This window comes from Lonchura striata, chromosome 1 (assembly GCF_046129695.1).
Source record: "Lonchura striata isolate bLonStr1 chromosome 1, bLonStr1.mat, whole genome shotgun sequence".
NCBI classification, from domain to species: domain Eukaryota; kingdom Metazoa; phylum Chordata; class Aves; order Passeriformes; family Estrildidae; genus Lonchura; species Lonchura striata.
The window spans coordinates 19623757-19649951 of record NC_134603.1 but is presented as its reverse complement, the minus strand read 5'-3'; the positions used below and the strand labels follow the sequence as shown (position 1 = coordinate 19649951).

At 36.5% G+C, this 26195-nt stretch overlaps 1 protein-coding gene across 2 annotated transcripts in view; it reads left to right on the top strand.

Annotated features, from left to right (window-relative positions):
• The window catches only part of ZFPM2 (zinc finger protein, FOG family member 2), a 304518-nt gene that overhangs the window by 142565 nt on the left and 135758 nt on the right, over positions 1-26195 (top strand). For both annotated transcript variants that reach the window (XM_021546440.2, XM_021546439.2), the window contains one exon: positions 3327-3445. In XM_021546440.2, the coding sequence (XP_021402115.2) occupies positions 3327-3445 (119 nt within the window). The remainder of the gene's footprint in view (positions 1-3326; positions 3446-26195) is intronic.

Sequence of the window (26195 nt, the reverse complement as noted above, 5' to 3'; positions counted from 1 at the left end):
CTTACTGCGAGTGGTGATACAGCAATGAAGTCTCAGATCCTCTTTCTTCTCCTGATGTAATCTGTGAAGATTCTGAGCAGTTGTGCAGGGGATAGTAGCTGTAGAGAGCACTTCAGATTTACATCTGAACTTCCTCGGGGGCTGAAGGGGAAAATCTTGTCTTGCTGACACATTTTTCAAATCCTTTTTAATTAAGAGTCACAGGGTGAGGTTCTCATTTTCCAGCAAACACCCTTGAAGCACACATTACTTAGGGCCACAGGTATGTCATTTAAACCAGCATCCCTGTGGGAAGTCAACAGTGAGCAGGGGACAGCTGCAGTTACATCAAGTGGGAGACTGACCCCCTGTGTGCTGCGGTTGTGGCACCATTCACCAAATAGGAAATTTCAAAGGAGAATATTGTAAATAAATGCAGAGAAGTTGCAGCCAGTGTTAATTTTTTTCCTCTAAAAAACAAAGATATTCAGATGAAAAAAAAAAATCTTTGCCAAGTACTAAATTGTAATGTGCTACACCTTTTATATACATAACCGGATTGTCTCATTTTGCCTAAAAATGCAAGCAGATTGTCCTTCCCAACTCTGACATTCACCCATAGCATTAAAATGGCTGCTAGTCATGGTGACAAGAGAGAAATGTATCTTTTTTGGAGAACTGAAATGAAGAAAGGTTTTGTAGCAAAACATTTTGTCACCCTGTCTGCAATCTACTCCTCTTTCATGGTGTTCTAACTGGGTGGGGAAACACAGCAGTTTCAGTACCCCATAGGCAGTACATTCATATATTTTGAATATTGCCTGAACTACAGCTTAGAACTGTAACAAAAGAGAATAAGAGTGAGAATCCATAGTCCCTTATTTAATTATCAACAGATGAGAAAAATTATATTTGGAAAAAAAATACTTGTTCTTATGTTTGCCTCAAATCTGAAGTACTTATCAGGTATAAGATTAATGTTATTAATTTTATTTAAAATATAATGTGTAATGATGTGTACCTTAAAACTTTGGTAGCTTTTTGGATATCAGTGGTTGATCTGCCCTAAGTTTGTCGTTCTTAATCCATTAAAAGACAGGCCTGCTTGTAAATCCACAGGTACAGATAAGGAGTCACTGTTTGACTGTGTCTGAACCCTTTTCAAATGAAAAATGTCAGTGGCAGAAAGGGAGGCTGAATTATTTTTTAAAAGGGTTTTCAAAGATTCTCATGATTCCTCTGGTATCAGTTAAATGTGACATGTCCATAGACATGGCTGTTTTTTAGTGTGTAAAAGCAAGCAAATGCTGCAGTTTTCATCTCTATGTAGAGAGAAAATGCTGCAGTAGGGCTAAGTGATAAACACGTTACTTTGCAATTTCTCTCTTCCATAATTAACATATAAAGAGATTTTTAAAGCTAATACAATTTGTAACAATGTGACTGTGAGAAGGAAAAAATGCTTTTATGGTTGTTTGGTTTTGGGTTTTTTTTCTGTTTGGACGCATACATGTCACATGTGTAAATTAGATATAATTAATCCATAAGCTTTCCTGCTCACATACTGCCTCTTAAAATGTCATAGCACTGTCATGATGAGGACTCACCCACATACAGAGAAGCTTTTGTAAACCAGTACAGCTCTATTTCCTAGATTTGTTCCAGTTTGCAGGAAGGATCTGATGCAGGATTTTACGTAGAGTAGTTTTGTAATCTGCAACACTCAGAGGTGAAATTTAAATTTCTGTGCTTGAAAATGGAAGCTGGAGCCAACTCTTCTCTTTGGAAGATGGTCAAGATTAACCCCTGTGGACAAGTAAAAGCTTTGCAGCCTGACTGCAATGTAAATCCAGGCATGCAGGGGAATGTTTAGCTGGGGAAATCTGTGGAGGCTGCCTGTGAGCCAGGAGGAGTTACTCACTTCCTTAACCCAAGGTTCATTTCACAACAACCACCAGTTCTAAATCTGGGACAAACTGACTCCTTGCACAGTTGGACTTTGCTCTGTTTGTGGAAAAGCACCATCCTTATTTGGGGTGGAGTTCTTGAGACTTGCTGATGCAAAAGGCAGGAATTACTATTGCATCTGTTTGGTATGGAAAGGGAGCAAGGGGCTTTAGCAGTCATGCAAAACAAATAATGAAAAAATCATGGCTTTAGCGAAGTTGAGGTGAGCTCTGCTGCTCCTGGGAACAACAGATTTTTTGCCTACCTTCAGAAGAGCAAAGCTTGGAAGTGCAAGAGCACAGAAAAAGCAGTTAAACAGCTAACGGGAAAAGTACAGATCAGCCTGACCTCGTTACACTGCATCCCTATGAAAGTCTGAAACCAGAATTTGTTTAGAAAATAGTGCTAGAAATTGTGTATATAAATATAACTGTGGCTGCATTTTTAAATAAAACATTTGTTCATTAAAAGTAGTAAAGAGACTGGTTTCAAAGAAGAGTTGTCCAGACTAATTTTTTAATCTTGAAATACAATGAAAAAAATATGGGGTGGGAAAGGTGGTGACTGAATTTTATTTTACCCTTCATGAGAATGATTAATTGTGTTATTCTTTCTCTTTACTGAAAAATCCATAAAAGTTAAGGTGTGCTAAAGCAAAAATTTCTCTTTTAAGTGGTTAATTTTGAAGTCTTTCCTTTCAAAAATAAAATTTATTTAAAATAAAAATATATCATACACTAAAAATCATTATCCACTAAAAAAATATCATCATACAGCTTTCCTACTGCTTTTAACTATTTTGTCTTATAACATTAAGCTAACAAATTTTTTTTGTTTAATTCTGAAATGCTTACTACATCTTACTACTAAAATCTCAGTTCAAAATCCTTTTTGTAATTGCAGTAAGTGATTTTAGTAGTATCTTGGAGATATTGTGAGTTTTTCATGGCTATATTCTGCTTTTCTCAAATTTTTAGTTGCTTCATGCTCCAAAATGTGATCTTGTCCAGCAAAATGCATCAAGGAGATTAATGCACCAGGTGTGGCTGCTATTGGACTCTCTCTTTTCGGCTGTCATTTCCCCCTTCCTCAGCACTTCTTAAGACCTCTTATGGAAAGCTGTTCTGAATAAAATTGCTTTCAAACTCTAATGTGTGTGAAAAGATGCAAGAAAGGAATGGGACTTTCTGAACCAAATTTGAATATAATTATAAGGGAAAAAGGTTTGTTTTTCTTTTGCAGGATGACAAGATCAGTTGTTTTTCAGACAAGCATAATTAATTCTCATTATATTGGTCCTCAGAACATTGCGCGTATAAAACCAACACAAAGGGAGAGGTGGTTGTCGTCAAGGCATGAGTGAAAGTACTCTCAACACTGCTTGTTTTCTTTGTGTGCAGGAGAGTTGGAGGTGGTCCAGAAGGATGGGGAGCGCAAGATTCAGAGCCGGCAGCAGCTTCCGGTTGGAACAACATGGGGGCCTTTCACTGGGAAGATGGATCTGAATAACAACACCTTGGTATGTAGCTGCTCCAGGACGCTTCGCTCTGTTATACTGTGTGTCATTCTTCAGGGAGCAGCCTGAATTGCTCCTCAGATGGAGCATTTGCAATCAGGCATTGTTAGCTTCAACGGACACTGGTATTTGGCTATTTTCCAATTTGTTCATCTATGGCAACCGTCCACATGAAGTTATTTGGAACACAGGTTAACAGTGTTTAACTTGTTCTTTTGCTGAAGGGAAATTTCGCTTCCTTATTTGCTGAACCAATGTGTTGTGTTTCAGTAGTACTATCTGGGGGTTTTTGTGGCTTTTTAAATTTTTTGTAGTATTAATTTCTGACTACTTAATTTATATTAAAGAAAGGTATAAAAAATAAATAACTAAAAAGATTTTTTAAATTATTATAAATAATAATTTAGAGATTAAATTTGCCTTAGCATAATTGAACCTAGCAAAATCTTCCATCAAATTCACATTTTTTTGAAAAGTATCAAAAGACACTTGTCATATAATATATTCTCAATTAGCCTCATTTTTTATTCTGATTGCAGAAAATATGTGGACCATTTTACTTAAAAGTAATGCTTTGCTGATCTCAATTCAGTGCGCTGAAATTCATGTCATTTCTAGGTCTTCATCTTTGTTTGTGTTGGTTTTAAGTCTGAGTTTCAATATTATTTGTGTATAGTTCAGATTAATTTTCTGAAAACATCAGGAAGGAAATAACTAATATCTCTAGAAAGGTTTAAACAGTCTTGGAACATGCATTGCCCTGTGGGATACTTCTGAAGAACCATTATCTGCAGCTGGATCACTGTTTGCTATTACAGACCTTGCATTGAATGTATTTATCATAAAGACATGTGGGGTGGTTTCACAGGAGGGGATTAGAGGCATTTTGGGTGCACACATCTGCACTGCAATGGAGAAACTGAGATTCCCAGTGTTCCCCAGCACTGGGTATTGTCCTGCCCTTGGAGGCCCTGGAGAGAATGAGGAGCACTGGGTTGCTGATGTGTCATCTGGGATAGTGTGAGAGAGAGGTTATGTGGACAGGGGAGAAAAAAGGGGAAATTGAGTTTCTTCAACTCCTCCCTGGAGAACCTATGCCTATGTAATGGAGTTCTCTTTCTAAGAGTTACTGGATAGGATGCATGTTACTTTCTGTAAATATGTATATTAAAATTCTAGTGAAGCATTATTCTGAGTACTTGTACAATATAGTATAGTTATTATGCATAGTAGACATTTAAAACCTTACTAATTCGTACTCTCTAACATAATTTATTCATCAAATGGTGCTAAGAAATGTTACAGAAAGTGGCATGGAAACGTCGTCTAAGTTTGCAAGAGTTCAGTATTCCCAATCCAGATCAGATTTCCCATTCAGGCACCTGAATAAAGAATAGATTTTCACCAGTAATGCAGATTCAAAGCACCTTATTTGTTAGAAAGGAAAAACTGAAAAGTTTGAACTTGTTTAATTTTCTCCATCCATTCAATTTTTATTTCTTCATCTATTTTATATGTGGTCTGTCATAATTCTCAGAATATTTTTCATAAAAGGGTATATGTGAAAACCACCTGTAATTAAAATAATTTTCTGAATTCCAGGATAACTAATTTCATCACCTTTCATGTAACTGAAACCTTAGTCCTGTTGTAGCTCAAAATGTGTCCAGAATCCATATTAGAGAAATGCTAATTTGGTTTTGTCCACTTGTACCACTTCACCATGTTTATACAACATGCAGATAATGTTTAAGTATGAGAAGTGATATTGATTGTCCCTTCTCTATAAAATTAATCTTCATCAGATATTCTTAGGATGCATTTGCAATGTGTCAGAAGCCAGTCATGCAATTATTTTGCATGACTCTTTTTTTTTAAACTTTATTTTTATGGAGTTGTAGAACCACCACCCTAGCAGAACCTTGCTTCTCCCTTAATAGCACAGGAATGTTTTAAGGTCTGTTATTTCTTTTTAAATTTTGGCAAATAACATTTTTGCTGTATCAAAAGCATTTAGCTAAGCTTGTTGGGTTTTAATAAACCGGTAATTGAGCAGTGTGCAGAACTGACTTTAATTTTTTTTATTGTAATGTGATAGAACAGCATTCTCAGTATAATTCACAGAGATGTGTGATGAAAATCTTCAGGACTTTTTTTCCCACTAAACTGGAAAGATACTTTATTTATTGTCAAATTAAAAATAATAAGGTCTATTTTTACTAATACTTGAAAGATTTTATTTTTGTTTTGCCTACAAATATAGACACATTTGGAAATCTGAAAAAGTTACTGTAAACAGAATTTTACTCCTCAGAAATATTGTTTTGTCCCCTGAGCAACTCCATTCCTTGAAAAAACCAAAATGGAGATGGGTATCATCTTGAGCAATCTGATTTAACTTCGAAGTTGCATCTGACTTTGAAGTTTGCCCTGCTTTGAGCAGGACTTTGGACTGGATGACCTCCAGAGATCTCTTCAAACCTGAGTTATTCTCTGATTCTAAGTATTCCAAGTATTTTTTTCTTTTTCCCAAATATCAGACATTTCCTGTAATCCTGCATTTGTTACTTTAAAATGCTGTGTGAAGAAATACAGACCTTTTGATGCAATTTAATTTGCTGTTAAAGCAACAAAACTTCTACATCAGAAGCATCATTTTCTACCTGGTTTTCTTTTAATTTTTTTTTTCTGGGTTTTTTATGGTTATTTGACACATTTGATTACTTATCTCACTATTGTACATGTTCTCTGATGTTCAACAGGGGAGTTGGGATTCTTTACTTAGGATATTTTTATCTGTTTTGGGAAGCGCATTTGGGTAGATGATCATGATCCTACAATTCAATCAAATTTTTACATGAGCAGCTGAAAACAGGTTTATTTCTTTTCTGAAGGACAACCTCAAACATTACACTGCTATAAACACCAAATTTTTGGAGAAGAGTTTAATGTGGATTTTTTTGTATAGAGAGGAAAGGAAAGAAAAATGCATGGATCCCCATGTGAATAAATATCATAATTTTTGCACCTGCTACCTTTATTAGGAAATAAGTTTGTGTCTGACTACAAGTATCTTACCTGACTGTACTGTTTAGTGCTTGCAATGTGACAGTGCCTCACAGGATTCATTCATGCTGTAACAGTCAGAGCTTGCACTCTGCACTGAATGCAGTACATGTAACATCCTGTTGAAAGGCTTCTTGTTTCCAGCAGTGCTGCATTGCTGAATACGGTGTTGCTGCTGTTGGCTCATGAGATGGAACAAGTTAATTAATTCAGCACGGTATTTAATTGAGTCACCATGCCAGATGTCAATTACATTTTAGAACTTTCAAGTTTCTGTCTTGAAATATGTTAGCAGTACACATCTCAGAGTAGTGGAAGATTGAGTACCTTGAACAAAAATTATTTTAATGCTGTTCACAATTGCAATAGGAATAGCAGGTGTTGATATCATCAACAGTGCTGCAGCAGTGTTGGGAAATATGGTAGACAAGATCCACATCAGGACTGAAGAATACTCAAAATAAAGATAGATTTGAAAGGGCTCAATGGCTAATAAAGTTCTTAATTTTTCTCATCTAGGAGTTTAGCCAATAGTCATGAATGACATACAATTACATTGTGAAATAAGGAATGAAATAAGGAATGCTGTTATTACAATTACTGTTGATGAAATAATCTGCATGCAGCCAGCAGAAAATCTTAATACATTGTTTTTAGCAAGTAAGTCTCAGATCTTAAAACTTGCTCAGGCACTTAAGTTTTATTTCAGTTTGACCTTAAGAACTTCTTATATCATTCTTAAATATTTGTAGATACCTATATAGATACTTCTATTATATTTAAAGCTATAGACCTCCTATTTAGATACTTTAAATATCTGTTCCTGTAATTCTGCCAAACTCCCAAAATTCCTCTGCTCTCAGCTGCATGCATAATTTGTATCTGTCAGCACAATTGGGCATGGAGTTTACTGCCTTCCATTTCCTTCCACTACTTTCACTTTCTATCTACTGTTTGATAATAAATGCGTAGTGCCTAGAAAATTAAATGCATTGGAATATCTTTTCAAGCCTAGAAAATGAACGTCTACATGCTTCCAGATTCTGCTCGAGATTTAATATAATCTCACTGTTTAAGCAAACACACCCATGAAGAGTTTGAACAATACTATTGGCTGTCTACAGCTGGTGAGAATGGAAGACAGCACAATTTGACTGTGAAAGCGCCAAATCTGTGTCTTGCTGCATCGCAGAAAATTCAGTTGTTCATGGATACCCACAAATAGATAAAAATATATTTTGATGCATCAGACTTCTAGTTTGTGATTCCTGTCTAACAAACAGGAAAGTGGGTTTGCACAAATGCCAAGTCTAATATGACCATGAAGGGGAAAAGAGCAGAAGACCTATCTAGACTGGACGTACAGACCACTGAAAGAGGAGCTACTGGGTGTGAGCAGATCTAAATTCAAGGCACTAGCAACCCAGTTAAGAAAAATCTGTTCACTTGCTTCTTTCAGCAATAAATATTTTCCCTGTTTGAGGGGACAGCTTGATGGGAATGAAGCCCATGGAAACAAAAGCAGCCCTGAACCACGTAGCCCACGATAGATGTTGAACAGTGGTCTCTCCGGCTGTAGTGTGGAGGCATTCCAAGAGACCTTTTCCCTTGGCTGCTGCCATCTAGTTTTTGGTGTTAATCTGTGCCCATGGCAGGGTTTTGCAAAGCAGAACAATGATCAGCTGTATTCAGCTCGCCATTCTCATCTCCTTGTTGCAGGGAAGAGCATGTGGGGCAGGTCTGCATGAGCCTGATAAGGAAAAGAGGATTCAATGTGGCTGTGAAGAGAATCCACAGGAGGACAATGTGCAGGGTTGGGCCAGGCAAGCAGTAGGACACAGCAGGGACCCTTAAATGGCATCTGGGAGGTTCAACACCAGAGAAATCTCTGGAAGATATGCTCATGGAACTGTTTGACTGTGTGAGGGCTGAGAAGCCAAGGTTCAAAATGCAGTAAAATTATTCACTCACTAATCTGTGGCTGGTCACTTTGGGTCAGAAACTCATGTCTGTAGTAGGCAGTGACTTTTAGTCTTCAGAGCTGCAGCACGAGGGTTTTCTGGGGACTTTGGCTGGAGGTGCTGAGTGGCTACAGAGAGGAAGTAATCTGTCCATAGTCAGGGTGTAGCCAGTCTTTAGTTTCTTTTTCTCTTATTCAAACATGGAAAAGGATAAGGTAGATTTTGTCTTTAGATATTTAATTGCAAAGAGAGAATTTGGCTCTTAAAAGTACAGAGACATCTTTAGTTACCAAAAATAGTGTCCTGAATAATGAACCTTGATTCTCATTTTTGTTATATTATTTTTATACCTTTAAATATTTCAAATTACTACAAAAACATTTCTTTCTCATTTTTACTACTGTTACTGTCAGTCTCTTCATGTTTTGAACTACTTTAAGATTACTTCCTTCCATCCCAAGCATGACCAGATGTTATTGTTGCAGGACTTAGGACAGCACATGATGTCACCCGACAGTGCTGATGTGCTGTCCCTGTGTTGGCATTGGCTGCTTAGAACCATAGAACCATTAAAGTTGGAAAACATCTCTGCGATCATCAAGTCCAGCTGTTAATCCTGCAGCACTGTGTTCACCACTGAATCATGCCCACATGCAACACATTCAAATGTCTTTTGAACACCTTGGGGACAATGTGGCACCACTTCCCCGGGCAGCCTCTTCCAATGTCTGCCAAAGTAAAGAAACATTTCCTCATATCTAGCATAAACCTCTGCTGGCACAACTTGAGGCCTTTCTACGAACTGAAATATTAAAAAAATATTGAGATATGCCAAGATGTCCACATGGCCATCCACAATGACCTTTGAGAACACATCACCTCACATTACTTCACCTTTTACTAAGTGTTCTTCCATTTATATAGACATGTAGCTTAGGAGAATGCAATAGCAAAAGAACTATTTTTTAAGCTTTCATGCACAATTATACTTTAGGTGCTTTTTTTTATTTTTAAAGAAGTTATTTCTGCTCTTTTATTTACATTTGCACACATTTAAACCATGCTAATAATATGACAGCAAGATGTGGTAAGGATCTGAATGAACACGATCTGAATGAACACCCTGTTTTGGAAAAATCCAAAAGCATTTTTTTCCAACTTGCAGCAGTAGTATCCAGGTCTCAGACAGGGGATGAAGCAACATGGTACAGTATAGGAGGATCATAATCCTTTTCTTTTGTCTAAATGCTATTTTTACACTGGTGTTAGCCCTGCACACCATACCATAGCCTCCATTTTAAGTTATTAAATATTTAAAAAATATACAAATAAGACAGGATTCAGTCTTACTTTTTTTTTTCTTTTTTCCTTCATTTATTATTTGCTTATTTCCAGAATATCAACAGGGGATTTTTACAAAACAAAGAACAAAGAAGAACAAAACAAGAACAAAATTGTTCTTGTTTTTTAACCTTGTTTCCTTAACTATGGGCCTTTTTTGAGACTTCATGTACCCATGATTTATTTTGACACCTGTTTATTAAAACAGCAGAGCTTTAACATTTCTTTAAAATAATCGTTGGTCATTTGAAAGGTTTTTAATAGTAATTTGGTTACTTGGTGCTTGCTGTGAGCATCTCCATTAAGCAGGATTTACCCTTATACTACTGTAATGAAGGAGTACACTTTACCAATCATTCCCATTAAACTAACTAAATTCCCTGGGAAAAAACTCAATAAACTATCTGTCCTATTTTGGCAAACTTCATTTCAGTAGGGGGTCCTTCTGAGAGTGGGAATGTACGCTGGGACACATTGCCAGGCAGCTGCTGAGAGCAGAACAAGGGATGGTTCTGCAGAAGAGAAGAGGCAAAGTCAGGAGCCTGGGACAGAAAAAAAAGGCAAGAAAATTTAGTCCAGACCCTCCCAGACAGTAGGAGAGAGAGATGCTATTTCCAAGTGCCAGGCTCTTGCATTTCAGGATGTGGAGAAAAGAGAGAGAAGAAAAGCTGCTTAATTAGAGAATTGCTGCAATAAACTTCAATAGCAACATATTTGTGTGCTTCTATACCAAGTAGAATCTTAATAGTCTTCTACCTAGTCTAATCTTCTCTGTACCACAAGCTTTAAGACTCAGATGCTTATTTTGCTATTGTTGATTTTGCTAAATTTATAATATAAATTTAAGAAAGGGATGTAGTTTTATTTAAAAACTTCATGTAAGAGAAATAATTTATTTATCTCCATTTAAGGTCATTCATGTAGCACACTGCGTTCCAATACCTGAAAGGCATGCATTCTATACATGTGTTTAAGATGAGCAATTCAGTATTAAATGTTGTCTGAGGAAATTTTTTCAATTCATGCTTTTTCTAATGATATTTCTTTTTATTTATGAAACATATATATTATAGACTAGGCAGATATAAAATGCCAGATTTAAATATTCAGTAGTTTGGAAGTAATTTTCTTCTCACTAAATGTTAACACTATCTTTTTTATTCTAAAATAAAATTCAGTTTCTAAAATGTTGACATGTAATTTCACATTCATAGAACAAGCATGGGAAATTCTAGCTCCATAATTTTAGTGGCACATAAGGCTATGAAGGTGTTTGTGCTTATGAAGGTGTTTGCATTGCTAAGAAAAGAATTCAGTAGTTGCAATGGGCACTGAAAGACTAGGAGGCTTGTGCTCTCTCTTTGACCATTTAAAAACAAAATGTCCTGGAAGCTCATGGGTATTTTTTTTTTTGCCTACTACACATAAAGCCATGCCTGCCTTAGGATACACTGGTAGTGGAAAAAAGCACTGAGATGCTCTTGCCTGTGGAACTGTGGTAGCACTTTGTTGCACTCAGTATGTTGTCAAGATGTGCTGTCTGGACATACAAATGCATAAGATTATGAAAACATCAACAAATGCTTTCCGTAAGACTTGTGGATGCCATAGTAGGCAGTTATTTGGAATAAAAGTGTACTGTAGAGAAAACCTTGGTGTGAAATGTCACATTTTGGTGGTGTCAAAATTTGTTTGTTAATAAAAAGTGCAGACCAAGGTACTATATCATAGTAACAATAACAATATTTTAAATTATTGGCTATCTTCATTGAATAAATAAATTACATAAAGGAATGGACCTGTGGATTCAGTTAAGACAGTGGTTGCTTGCTGATCTCTTGGAATGGATCAAAATCTCTTTGGAATGATCAAAATTCCAAAGATCAGTTCCCTTTCCATCTGAATATGTTTGAGAGAAGTAGCCTATAAATTTTCAAGAAGCATGGAAATTAAAGTTACTTCTGCTTGTTTCATTGCCAGCCAATTTAATTGTGTTGTGTGAAAGTGTGGGTTTGAACATTTTGAATTAAAAAAACCCTCTCAATATTCCTAGTACAGTATGTGTGAATACATAAATATATTAAAATGGATATTTAAAAATAAACATGTAAAAAATTAGTAGCTATAAAAAATAGCAACTATATATACATACTTATATATGTACATACACAATGTGAGCATATAAAAATAGCATATTCTAGTCAGAAGGAGGTATTGACTGTTACTAGGTCTTAAAAATCTGTTTTATTTTAAATACCTTAATTTTGCTGACCTTTCCACACTATTCAGCTGAGCTCCTTTTCTAATGATGTTGAAGTATGCCATGGCCAGTAGCAAAATGAGTCCTTTTCCAGATGCAGCAAATCTACTTTGCACTATCAAAGTATGGCCAAAGGAATTCACAGCTTGGCCTGAGAAGTTCAGTGCTGACTGAAGCTTATAAATGTCCTGAGCCTAATTTATCAAGTCTGGAGAACAAGTTCATCAATCTAACCCCTGGTGGCTCCTCAGACTCCAAGGAAGCTCAAAAGACAGCCAGCTCCAGCAGTCAGGGCTCCATAGCAAACAGCATGAAAGGCACCATTGCTTGCTGTCCTTACCTTCCTTAGCAGCCCCAGACCTGCAGCAAGGCCTGCACAGCCAGTACTCCACTGATGATGTTACTTATTTAAAGGTTTATTTGTGTGTCCTGATATTCCATACATAGCAAATTATATGCATAGCCTCATCAGGTTTATATGAATATATTTATATAGTTTTTTTGGGTGTAGCAAGGACGGGGTCAGTCTCTTCTCCCAGGTAACTGGTGTCAGGACAAGAGGAAACACCCTCAAGATGTGCCAGGGGAAGTTCAGGGAGGAGGAATCCATAGGAGGAATTTCTTCATGGGAAGGATTGTTAAGCACTGGAACAGTCTGCCCAGGGAGGTGGGGGTTTCACCATCCCTGGAGGTGCTCAAGGAATGACTGGATATGGCCCTTAGTGCCATGGTCTGGTTGCCAAGGTGGTGATCAGGGATTTGACTTGGTGATCTCAGAGGACCTTTCCAACCTAAATGATGCTGTGATTCTATAACAATCATGTCCCATCTTAAATAACTTAAAACTAATTTATAAACTTTTGCCCCCTTTCTTTTTTACTAATGCATTTTAATGTGTTTGCAAAACGCTTCACAACTTTTGAATGATTAAATATAGGTTTTGAGCTCTTTTAATATATTTAGAAAATAACTGAGTTTTGCATAGACAAAACACTGTCCTTTCTGTGCTATAAGGGAAGGATAGCACTCTGAACACTACTGATACATTTAAGAAAAACTACATAACATATGAGATATCATCACAGTTTATGTAGATTATTCTCACTCTTAGAATATGTTTTATAATTTAAAATTCTTCCTGTCACAGAATTCTTCCTGTCATATCTTGTTTTTGACATTTGATTTCTGAAATGCATAGAAGATACTATTTTTAATAAAAGCTTTATCTATGTTAGTAGTTATAATTATTATTTTTGTATTTATTTAAAAGCATCTCACATTTCCCAAAATATTTCTTTTTCTTTGAAGCTTTCCTTTCCTCATGACAGCCTCTGATCTGGGGGATGGGTGGCCACTTTTTTTAAACAAGAAACTGGAACTCCTGCAATGTGTGAGGACATCAAAGACAAGTTTAGGGGAGCTGAGGGAGGTGTGCCTCAAAGCTGGGGAGGTGAGGAAGGATTCTTCCCTCTCTCCCTCTCCTGCAAGCTGTTGTCCTCACTTTGAGAAGAAAACTGGGGCAAATTAGCATAAAGGAAAGACAGCAATAAATCAGAAAACAATAGTAGGTTCAAAATATCATAATTCCTTCTTTTTTGCTTGTGTTGAAGCAAGCCTGGTTCCACTATTGCTAATTTTAATTCTGCAGTGGACCTTATGATACATCTTAATCTTACTGCTTTGCTTTTACACTCTTTCTACCTCTTGGATGCAGTAGCATTTACCACATTAAATATTGGATTGTGTTGTTTATATTTGTTAAATTCCAGATCATATTCTTCTCTTTTGGGATCCAGTATTTTACCTTTAGTCCTCTTTCCCTTCTCCAAGTGAAAATTTTCATCTTCTCCAAGTGAAAATACCATCTTAATCTTGCATGCATCTGTGGTGGAGGATTTTCCCTCCTGCTTGGATCCACCTGGATCAGAAGCCATGGAAGGATTGCATTAGGTGAATCCTCCAGACTCAGCAAGGTATCAGCAAGGGAGATTGAGAAGAAAGAACTTCCTAGTGTTACTGAGTGAGGAGCTGGAGGAGATTCAGGAGGTTGCAGTAAATCTGTGGCTGGTGTGTTTCAGAGCAGGCTGGACCAAGACGGCAGGAGTGGTGTAGGCACAGCTGAGCTGTGGCATGGGGGAAGGAAAGGGAGCAGATGACCCTGTGGCTTTTGGCAGCCTGATGCTGAGAAATGTCTGCAGCCAACTTCACTTGTTTGGCTGCCCAGAAATGCCTGCAGGTAGCTAAAATCTTTCAAGATTGGCTTGAAAAGGAGCAGAATGAGACACTGTTTTTTTGTAGAAGATGGCAGATGGGACATTACAGGAAGCTAGACAGTTGGTCATACCAGTATAGGACACTGGTTTCAAAATCTAATTGAAATATAACAAGGGCTAGCTGAGAGATAAGGAAGTAAGCTGCTATATTTCTTTGGCATGTCCCTTCTCAATTGCCTGCATGTTTTTTTTCTTCTGAATATTCTCTCTTCCCACTCCACTTTCTTGCTAACTGAAGTTAGAACTATAGCCAATATAAAATCAGTGTAGCTTTTTCAAAACAGTTCTACTAAGGGCATTGTTTCTAAGTTTTCTGTACTTCTTTTTCTTAAGGAAATATAAGGATCATTGTCTCAGGATTCTGTTTTTGTGCCACGCATTTGCAAAGTGAGAGCAATAATACTGCATTTTCAGGATGCCAAGTGTGTGCACTTTGATATGGCAGTACAGCATGCCTCAAGGAGTAAGCTGAATCTTGATTTTTATAGTCAGTCATTCACTATCAGGTACCAGAGCCCCTATTAGACAGGCTGAAAAACAGAGAATACACCATGGTTTCGATATGAAAACATTTACAAGGAGGCTTTTGGCATCACCGGCATCCTCAGAGTTCATTTCGTACTTCTGTGTTAGTAAATCTCTTAAATGCATACAGAAGTGATACCTGTGTGCAGTGAATGACTGCATATACACTGATTGCTTTTGTAGCTACTTTTCCCCTCCCCACCACATTCAACAGTGGAAAGTAAGAATAATATACATGTTTTGAAACTTGACCTCACAATATGAAATACGAGACCACTTGGTGTGGTTGTGACTCCTTAACATTCCTTGCATTCCATGTCTCAAGTCTGGTTGTTAGTGCTTGTTGCAGGGTTTAAGTGGCTTTGTAGTAGCACCTATTAGCTTGATCTGGCTAGTAGCATACTTGGGACTAAATGGCCTTTCTGACCTCTAATAAGTATTTTCTTGTCAGTCATACCTAAGATACTTGACTATCTCTTTGTTCACTATTACTGTCACAAATGAGAGGTCTCCTGAACTCTTCAGAAATATAGTAATGACATTATCATTGTTTTCTGTGCTTCCTTGCTGTGCTGTTGGAGCACAGCGTCTTGCACTTGCAGAGTCTCTTCTGGGATAATTGCAAGGCGTGGGGGAGGAGAGTTTCACAGGGTGGAATTTGCTGCCATGACTCCCTACAGCCTGGTATTCAACCTCATGAGAGCTACCATAGCACACTGCCTTGATATTCTCACTTTAAATCTGTATTGGGATAACAAAGGTGGGTGAAGTTATTCTGTCAAGGCAACATAGAACATGGGCAAACCTCTTCCAAATTAAGTATGTGTTTAGAGGTTGCTGTTGTATATCTGTATTGTTTAATCTCAGTGTTTTTTTGTTTCCATGTGTAGTGTTTGAAAAAAATAGGAAGCAATGAAAGGGACTGCACAATGATCACAAATTTCCACCACTGACTAATAGTGCACCTAGGACTTGATGTTGCCTAGCACTGAGCACTAGCAGGAGGTGCTGAGCTCACCAAACTTCCATTAAAAGCAGTAGGGTATATCTATATGCTTAGCATTTTCCAACACTGAATGCTGCAAGTTCAGCCTCTCCATAGAAGATAAATATTTTTTATTTATATGACCTTGAAGATGAAACTGGTTTGATAGGGTTAAGGTCAATGAGTATATTTTTAGACAAGACACAGAATTCTTGGATGGTTCTGCTTTATTTTAGTGTGTTAACATCTGGCAGCATTCTGTGTTCCATATGCTGCTGATTGTCCTGATACATTCATCTTCAGTGATTATCAAAAAGATTTCAGTGCTCTGGAGTTAATAACACATTTGAGAAGACAAATACATGAAGATAAGTAGAAAAGCTTCCTGTAGGTTTCTGTATAGAAGACCAATATTTTTGTAATCTTGGCGAGTGCAATATTTATTCAGAACTATTTTTTAATTGCCTTAATTAGCTAATTTCTGTAAGAGTGAATAATAGTGTATCAGAATTCAATATTGTTAAAATAGACATAAAGAATATTGCTTCTTGGAATTCTGATTGCGCCCTTTTAATTCTACATATTGCAACATGGCTAATTTTTGATAATGGTGATAATTTTGATAAATGGTGATAATATTTGGATAATAGTTAAGGGAATTTTAGATTTGCACCCTTTTCTCAGGTATTATTTTTATATGGCTTGAGTCTGTGAAATTTTAGCTATGCTTCTGCTGTTTCATTACAATAACTACAAACATAACTATCAGCTGACTTTTTTTTTTAATTATTTTTTTCAGTTTTCCTAGGTTGATAAATTTTTTTCCAAGGCTATAAATTATTACTTTCATGCTGTGCTGTTTTTGCCTTACATTCTAACAGCTTCGGGAGAGAAAAACTTCAGAGTTTCACGTAGAATTTGCCACATCAAAGAAGGTATTCCCTTTTACAGTACCACCTTCTTTCTGAGAATGCAGAAACCCTACCACAATCAGAGCAAATGGTGAAGCAAAATCAAGACTAGAGCCAAATGTCTGTCAGCCTTGTCTCTTGTGGCTTTTGCCACAGCCACACTTACATTAAAGACCAGTTCTCTAGGCTAGCCCACTGTGGGGCTGCCCCAGTTCCTACGAGGAATAGTTCAAGTAAGGAAAGAGCTGTAGGGCTCAAAGCCTATTAGGATGAACCTTTGCTTCCAACACCTCCTGTCAGACAATTCCTCACTGCTCTGGTGTCTGCTGAGAAGGGAGGGTGCCGTGAAATCAGCTGTGGCCATGGCTCTTGAACCAAACCTTGGCACCAGGGTCTGTCAACACAACATGGCATGGGATGTCTGGTCTAAGTAGACATCAGGAAAGCAGCAGGAAGACTGAAGTGGCAGTTTGCCACTAAACAGAAGGTACAGAATAAACTAAGGTTGTTCCTCAATATTTCTCTCCTAATTCAATATCTATCATTTCAAAGGAAAAAATGGAGGCAGCAATGTCTCTTGGGGAACATAACATAGCCTAACCCACTATTCAGATAAAACTTGTTTTATTTAATCATGCACCAATTTGTTTAGATCTTAGCAGTGACCACTCTTCCTGTTGCCAATATCTATTAATGATAATTACTGCAAATACTATACTCACTCAGTGATAGCATCACATCATGGTGAGGAAGATTGTGATCTTATCTAAACCTATTCTGTTTAACTCTGACACTCCTTCTATTATAGTGGGGCCCCGATAAGATCATGCCTGTTAGGATCAGGCATTAGGTGAAATCAATATTTGAAAATGTGCCTGTTTTTGCTTAATAGCAAAGTTAGTGTGAGGGTCATAGTGAGATCATTTGTTGGATGAGATTGTACAGCTTCATCTTGTAATGGAAATATGTTCCTTACTTCAGCTGCTGGTGAAAAGTAAAAACAAAGGCTCTTTGAAAGCTGTACAGCTTTGCTAATAATCACTGTGTGAGGAAGATACAATCATTATTATGATATTTGACATCTGTAGTGCTGCAGCCTGTTGAGGTTTGAGTCAGGAACTAATCCTCCTTTTTGCTAGACTCTGGACCTGCTATTAAAAAGACAGCTGCTAGCCTCAGCTAGCTTAGGTCCTGGTTTTAAACCAGACATGAATGCAATGGCAACAAGTGAGTGTGGAAGCCAAAAGCTAAAGTGGCAATGATTAAGATTAGTATAGTAACAGTTATGTCACACTAAAGCAATAGATGTGAGGTTTTTAGAGATAGGGAACCAAAAATGCAGTGAGTTTGCAGATGATTTCAGAGGATTCTTCCTATATGCATTAATCTAGTGGAATAAAATACAAATAAATTGGGAGTATTTATTTAGATAGAAATTTTTAAACTTATTTTCTGATAAAGAAGGATGTAATCTAGATCAGTGATGATGAACCCTTTTGGAGCTTGGTGCCAAATATATTTTAAAAAGCTCAGAAGCTCTTGTGCTGCCAACATTAATCTCCCTGTAACAAATTTGGCACCAGTACCAGCTGTTTATAGTTACGATGGAGATGAATAATCAGAAAACGCAAAGCACCAGAATGCTGTTTTGCTGAAAAATATGGTTACTTTTAATGTGAAACTTTTCAAGATTTAGTAGAAGAAACTAAAGCAGAGCGCAGAGGATATTGCACGGGATATATGAGACCTGCAGTGCCCTTTTCTCCTTAAAGCCATTAGTTTTTTATTCTCCAGTAAATAAAAAAGTACATCAGAATAGATAAAAAATGAAAAGTGAACAGTGAATGACCCATTGTTTTGATGTCAGGACTGCAAAATGTGAGTGGCACTAGTTCTCTGCCTAAGGTTGGCATCAAAGGGCCTCATGCATAGCTTCCAGTGCAAGGCACGTTCCCTGAGCACTGGACTGCTGTGGGGAGAAAGGATCCAAGTGATACATTAATAGATCTGTTAAATCATTCCAGTGTAGTATTTAATTTTTTTTTAATCAGATTTTTTCACATTTTTTCAGAAATTGAGGTCTGTTTGAATGACCATCTCGTTATTTAGATAAAATGCTAATATTAGTGATGTGCTAAGACCTGGGAAGTGTTTACCAACCATACCTATTTCAGTAATGACACTCCTCACTGACTGTGTCTGATCATAATCTCCAACTTCTTGTGGTTTCACTTGGATTTCCTTTGCAGTTCTCAACTTGATTACAATTCCTCACATTTGACACACCAGTCACTAAATTTATCATTGTGTTTTTGAAAGGAATGTGCACTTGACAGGAATAGTTTTCACTAGGCAAATTCAGAAAGTTTTTAATTCAGAATAGAACATATATAGTATTATGATCTCTGCTAATTATTTATGTGTATGTCTTTACCACTATCACATATGTGCCAGCTGGTAGTTATGAGGAGGTATAAGTTTAATTTATGTTTGTTCGAACATGAAAGTAAGTGGAATGACAAATGAATAAATCATTGCACCAGTGTTAACAGTAAAAGCATGACTGAACTCACTATCATCATATTGCCTTTTGATTCAATTAAATACCACTGCTTACTGTTTTAATATCATATATGAAAGCACTGTAAATTGAAATTAAAGTCATCAAGGTGGATTTCTATAGATGAAAAATTTCCCCTACAAGATGTGTAGTAAGATAATTGAGTGGTGTTTCACCCATAAAAAGTGAGACATTTCTTGTCTTCATTGAATAGTGCATACTTTTAGATACAATATGAATAATAAAGATGTATATTTCATTTTTCTTTTCATTTTAGTTATAATAAGCAGCAGCAGGAACAGTGCTATTTTGAAATCATCCCTGAGAAAAATGGGAAGAATGTATCTTTGAAAGAAATTTGAAATACATCAAAATTTTAGACAGTGCAGGGCAGAATTCTCTTAAGATTATTTTTCCTATTTACCCAATTTTATTTTAATCTGTGTCCATACCAAAAGTGTTTCTTGTGTAATCTGATACATCATTGCAGCACTTGTATACAAAAATGGGTGTTGTTCCACCAGTGCATTTCTACAACATGGCATTCAATAGACTAGGGACAACAATTTGTCATGAATATTACTGAAAAACAGTGTACTGCTAAAATTTTGAAGTGTTAATATTTAAACATTGATCTCTTTAAAATGGTCACTTTTTGAGCAATTGTCCTTATTATTTATATATTGTTTTTTAATTCTGAAATATTTGCAAATTCATGAAATTGCACCACTTTTCACTTGCCTCTTTTTATTTTAGAAGTCTTTGTGACATTTTTGGCCATGGTGTGCTAGGTGTAGAATCCCAAATGTTTCAGTGGGGCAGGAGAGGTGACTTTTCTTTCTTTTTCTGAAACCATGATGAGTTTAATTTTAGACACAATACAAAGCAGAGCACTACCGTTTTCTACCTTACTCCCAGAGATGGATGAAATAAGGATATCATTAAGAAAATTGGATATATCTGAATAAGCAAGGTGGATTTTTCTATTAATATGCCTTCTTTCTCCCTATATAAAGAATGATGAGGAGCCATAATTTTGCTCTCATAATAGCAAACTATTCCACTTATTCAATTCCTTAGTTCCCAGCATTGGCCATATGAAGCAAGTGTGAGACACTCTGTTCATCTTGTGTGACAGTGCAGTCAGTTCTCTCTAAATCTGACTCCAAAACAACTAGATTAAGAAGCAACAAAAAAAAATTAAAATCAATTATACCTGAATAAATAATGAGCAACAGTATTTGTGACTATTTATTTGAATTATAGTCTTTTAATTGTTGTAACTTTATCTTTTTGCTTTGCACTTTCTGCCCCAAGAAGTTTTTGGTATCCAGTCTAGACTACCAAATGTCCCAAAACAGATAATCTTGCTGTTATTACAATGCCTGAATCAAAATGGGGAAGAGGAAATCCCTTCCTGAAATAATTTATAGACAAAGAACAGGAAACATTTTCTTATGGAAGATCAAGACACAGAGAAATTAACAGACCTGCCTGACAGCACATAGGAGGTCTCATGTTTCCTACAGGTTAGACAATCACCTGTGTTATGAGATTATTCCCTGGAATGAGGAGTAGGCACCCAAAGAGTTGTACATTAGCACTCTGAGAATTGAACTAATTTCTGTACTTTTTATAAGAAAACTGTTACTGAAAAATAGACACCTAGGAATCCATTTGTTCATAGACAATGATACAAAAGACTATACTGCTTACAGTACAGTCTTAACTATAAAGATTTTAACTATAGTATAGATCTTAGCTATAAAGAAAATGCAAATGCAAAACAATGCTTCTTTGAATGCATTCTTAAATGTAAAACATATGAAAAATAAAATAAAATCAGTAAACTGATACATAAGTCAAGAAGCAATTACTCTGCAACATATTCCCATAATTTCATAACTGATGCCTTAAAATGCGAACATGAAGGTATATAAAAATCCAGATTTGCAAAGAGTTGTAGATTTGCATCCCTTATAGTGTAAAGGGATGATTAAACCAATAGATAATGCACTGGTGTGCATAGTCTGGATTATGTCTTTGAAAAAGAGAAAATGCCTGATGATGGTGTAGCAGCACTATGTTTCCAATAGGCCAGTCAGTCAAATGCAAATACAGTCTATAATAAAAGGGCTGGTTGGCATAGTAATTGGGAAATGAATGTTATTTGTAGCTCCATATTTCTGTCTTTAGGAGTCTAAGAACTAGGAGGTTGGTATTGATAAGAGGGTTTGTGTATAAATCCTTTGTAATGAGGCTGTGCCTCTTCAGTCATTTGTATTAATTTTAACTTTAGATATGAACATCATTCTCTGAAAGGGGTGACAACTAAAATAACTAATTTCACAAACGTCTATGGAGAAAAAAAATTACTTGTTTTAGAAAAAAAATCCCTGCTTCCTGTTTGATTTGTTTGAGTGGGTTTGGGTGGGGTTGTTCTGTGGCAGAGGGATTTTGAGAATACGTACAGGATCACCTTATAGCTGTGTGAGGCATGCACTACAGATTATTGCTGCATTTGTGCAGGCACTGTCAAAGATGAGTTCAGGTTTGGATGAAGGAAATTATTCTGCAGGAGAAATACCAACTATAGCATGTATCTCAAAAGGTATAAAAGTCCTTGCAGTCCTTAGCTCAGGTCAAAAACTCTCCAAATGCCCTGAGATCTTCATCAGCTTCAGCCATTGATAGTACTCTCATATTTGTTTTTTTTTTCCTGTTGGCCTATTTGGGTGATTATTTAATGATGTATTTGACAGTTTTTGCTGTTCCATGTCTTCATGCGTATACCCCGTTTTGACATCTTGTTCATATTCTGAACTTCTGAATATTTCTGTAGGATCACCTGGAATGCAGAACTTGAGGGTCTTAAAGAGTAGAGAGTCTGGAGCATTGTGGAAAGGTGAAGTTCTGTCAGTGGCTTTGGTTGCCTTTGTTTTGTTACTCTGTCCACACCCCAACAGGTCTCTCCCTTCAGCATCATTTGCAGCCACATGGATTCCCTTGGCTCTTCACTTTTCTGTTCCACATATCCTGATAAATATCTCTTATTGATATTTCTGGTACGTGCCCCTTAGCCTTTCTCCTCACTTTCCAGTCTCTCCTTGTTCACTCTTTCAGCTGTGTTTCCTTCTCCTTTCTCTAATTTTTCTGTCCTTTTTCTTACTGATCTTCAAGACCTTTTTGAAATGTTCAAGAACTTGCTCTTCCTTCATTTCCAGCTCCACCCCAAACAGATAATTTACAGTTAATTGCTTGGAAGTAGTGTTTAGAACAGATTTTAAGGATTTTTTTATTTTTTTTTAAAGACTGAATGGTAATTTTGTGTAAATTAGAAATATATTATGAGTTCCCTGTTCAGGATAGCACACCCATTCCTTAGGCCAGTTGTAGGGCTGTCTTGAAAAGAATCCTTGTACTTTTATCACTGTCTGCTACTTTGCTGCTTATGGGGACATAATCAGTTTCTGTCTTTGGGCATTAAGTGAGCACAGCAGAGAGCAAGAAGGAATCTCTTGCTTCTGCCCCTGCCCAAGTTTAACATTACACTACAATTAGGTGTATTAAGGGCTTACTGTGCCATCTTCTGCTTAAGCATCAGACTTGGGTACTACCAGAGGCATGCTAGCAGGCTCGATGGACCAGTGGACTGATCTAAATCCCATGCTTTTGTGATATGTTGACAGACCCTTACCTCAAACAGTGCTAGCAGGCACTGCTGTAATAAACCCAGACTAGCTCATTATTTACTTCTGAGATTTTGTAAAAGCAGCATAAATGTTAATGAATAAATAATCTTTTCCCAAATTTCTTACAATAACTGAGCTTACCCCAGGCAGGTTGTGCTGCTGTAGATCAGGGTTTGAAAAATGTGAAAATTCCTTATTCCCAGTAGTGCATTGGGAGGAAAAAATTGTCACTCCCATGTCATTTATTTCTCTGTAAGGTGTTGAGGGCTACAGTTTCTTGTCTTTACACATCCTTGCCATAGTAAATAACTCACTAAGAGCTAACAAAAATTTTAGAGGAAAGAAAGATAACAAAGAAAAACATGCAAAATATTAGTTAAATTAATAAAATAATCCCACTTCCCTGATCTTGTGTGCAGAAAGAAAAGAAGAAATTGAATTGAAAAATGTATTAGGTAATGCCTGATCTAGGAATTAATCTGCTTACTTACACACAGCAGAGATACAAATTCTCTTGAGATAGCTAACTTGGTTTCTGATGTGGTATAATCCATGTTTACACATGTTGCACTGAATTGTAAAGAGAAAGGATTCCTGTGTAAAATGAAGCAGAGATGGAAAGCAGAATGATAAAAAAATGGTTTTAAATGGTTTTTAACATAAAGTGCTATTCTCTTTCTCACCATTCAAAAGAGCACATTAAAAGAAATATGTCACCTTTGATCTGAACTGGAAAAAGGTGCTTGTTTTAATCGAATCTCCTTACTTCATGAGCTTTTAGCTACATTTTTGGCTGACAGAATAACACTGCAGGAAAATGTAAAGTTATTATTGTTCAGCCTCAATTGAAATTAAGAGGCTGAAATAATTCTTTCAACATGTCATATACTTTAATACATTTAGTTTGAGTAGTTCACTTTATTCCTTTGCATTTGCATCACTCCTTAGGTATTTTTCTTTACTGGGAAGTAAATGTCCCATTGGCACAGATTAACTGAGCTGTGTACTGGGAAACTATTCTGTTTGAGATAAGTTTTGGGGAAAGACAATGTAGAGATGACCATCTCATTATCCATGCCTATCTAGGAATTTGTAGGCAATGCTGGGATGACTCTGGTTTCCTTGAGACTGTGGCCCACCTTCTTGCCTTCTTTTAGAACTTATCTTTGTAAATTAATTAGAAAAGTGTTTCAATTTTGAGAAGGTTTAGAATTTCAGACACATTTCATTGTGAGAGTTCATCTTAAAGGACTTTTGCAGCTTTTCAGATTAAAAAATACCCCAAACAACAAAAAACAAACACAAAAAAAAACCACCCCAAACTCTCAAAAGAGAAGATGTAGATGATCTAAGAAGAATTGTTCAACAAGTTGTCTGAAGTATAACTTGTGAGATCAGGCTGTCCTGTCTCTGATGAGCAGAGGTACTGCTATGTCTAGTTGTACCTTTAACAGTGAGCGTAAGGAGATGGAAATGGTGCCTGAAGTCCTGAAAGGTGGAGCATAGAGCTACGAGTGGGATACTTGCAACCCTCATAAAGGTGTCAATGATGAAATACAACTCTATTTCATATTAACTGTGTGTAATTGAAGTTTAAAACATTCAGAACTTGTGAAAGTTAAAACTATTCATGCAGCAATTAGTAAAACATGCTATTATATTAGGGGATCTAAATAGTGACATAGTAAAATATGTACTCTAAAGATGAAAAATACTGTGTAAAGTGAGACAGTACTGACATAACATTGCTGTGAAATCCTTACATTCTGTAGATTCTGAATTTTTCATAATTTGTTCTCCATACAGTTCTTCTACATTCAGTATCTCAGCAGCAAAAGACACGTGGAATTTTTTACAAGGCCACTGATTTTCATATGAAGTTATGAATACACTTAATACCCTCAGTGTATTGAATACAATTGAAATAGAAGACTTATCACCAAAATATATGGCTATTATTTTTTCATATCCGGTCTTTGTATCTTTTGTAACTTTTTTATCTACTCTGAATATGTAAATTAGAAAGGTGAAGTCAGAGGAGAAGGGAGTTATAAAAAGCCTGAATTTTCCACCAAGTGAGAAATTTCTTTCAAAATTCTTTGGGGTTGCATGCCTGAAGAAAACCTCTTCCCACAAGTGTCGAAAGGGCTGTGTGCAGAGGAGGTAATTTCTATGGTATACCATGAAGATCCGTTTTTCACCTGAACTCCTCTATTATCAAGTTACTGGGTTAATACTTTTTAGGATTATGAAGCCTGGAGTGCTTCATTATATTATAACTATTAGGGTTTTAGTAACATTGCACTGAATTTTAATAATTGAGAAAATGCTGTACATCTTGGCTCAAAGAAGCTATTTCACTCTGCTGTGCTGACAAGGAAAATAACAACAACAACATCAGTGAGATAACCAGTAAAAAAATATTGTTTATCCCTAAAGAAAAAAATGTGTAACTTGGTGGCATACTGCAGCTCTGTGCACCTGTCTACAGCCACAGCCAGTGCTTATGAGAAACATCCGTATGAAAAAGGATGTTTCTTAAAAATTGTTACAATTTACCTTCATTTAGCATTCTCTAGAAGCAGCCTGGGGTCACATTTAAACGTTTTAATATGGTCTAGATTTAATTTATTTTTTTTTCAGTGAACACTGATTTTAAATGTAAGCAAAGAAATAGATACTATCAGAAAATTAAGCTAAAATCAAAACTTTATGGTGAACTGTTTACTTGCACATTTTTAGAAGAAAGGTGGCATTAATCATGAGGCCTTTTTAAACCTAGGCAGAGAGAGGGGGAAGTATGATAACATACATTAAAAGACTAATGATTGCTCAATCGAACTTTTGCTGGCACCTCCTTAATCACTTAAATCATGATACATGTATATTGAAGAGTAATTTCAGACCTGGTATAGGGTTGCTTTCCTCTAATGTGGGTGCTATGAAGTTTGCACCCTTTCTGAGCAGAAAAATATCACTGGGGTGAGAGAAATAAGGTCATTATAAGTTTCTATTGGTGATAATTAGACAAGCAGAGAGGTAACACCAAACACTCTGCTCCTGAAACAGCATCAGTGTATGGCTTGTAACTCCCCACTGAACCACAAGGATTTGGGATTGCATGCCCTGAGACACAGAAGAAACAGAGGTGAGCTCAAAATGGGTTTGACAATTCTGTT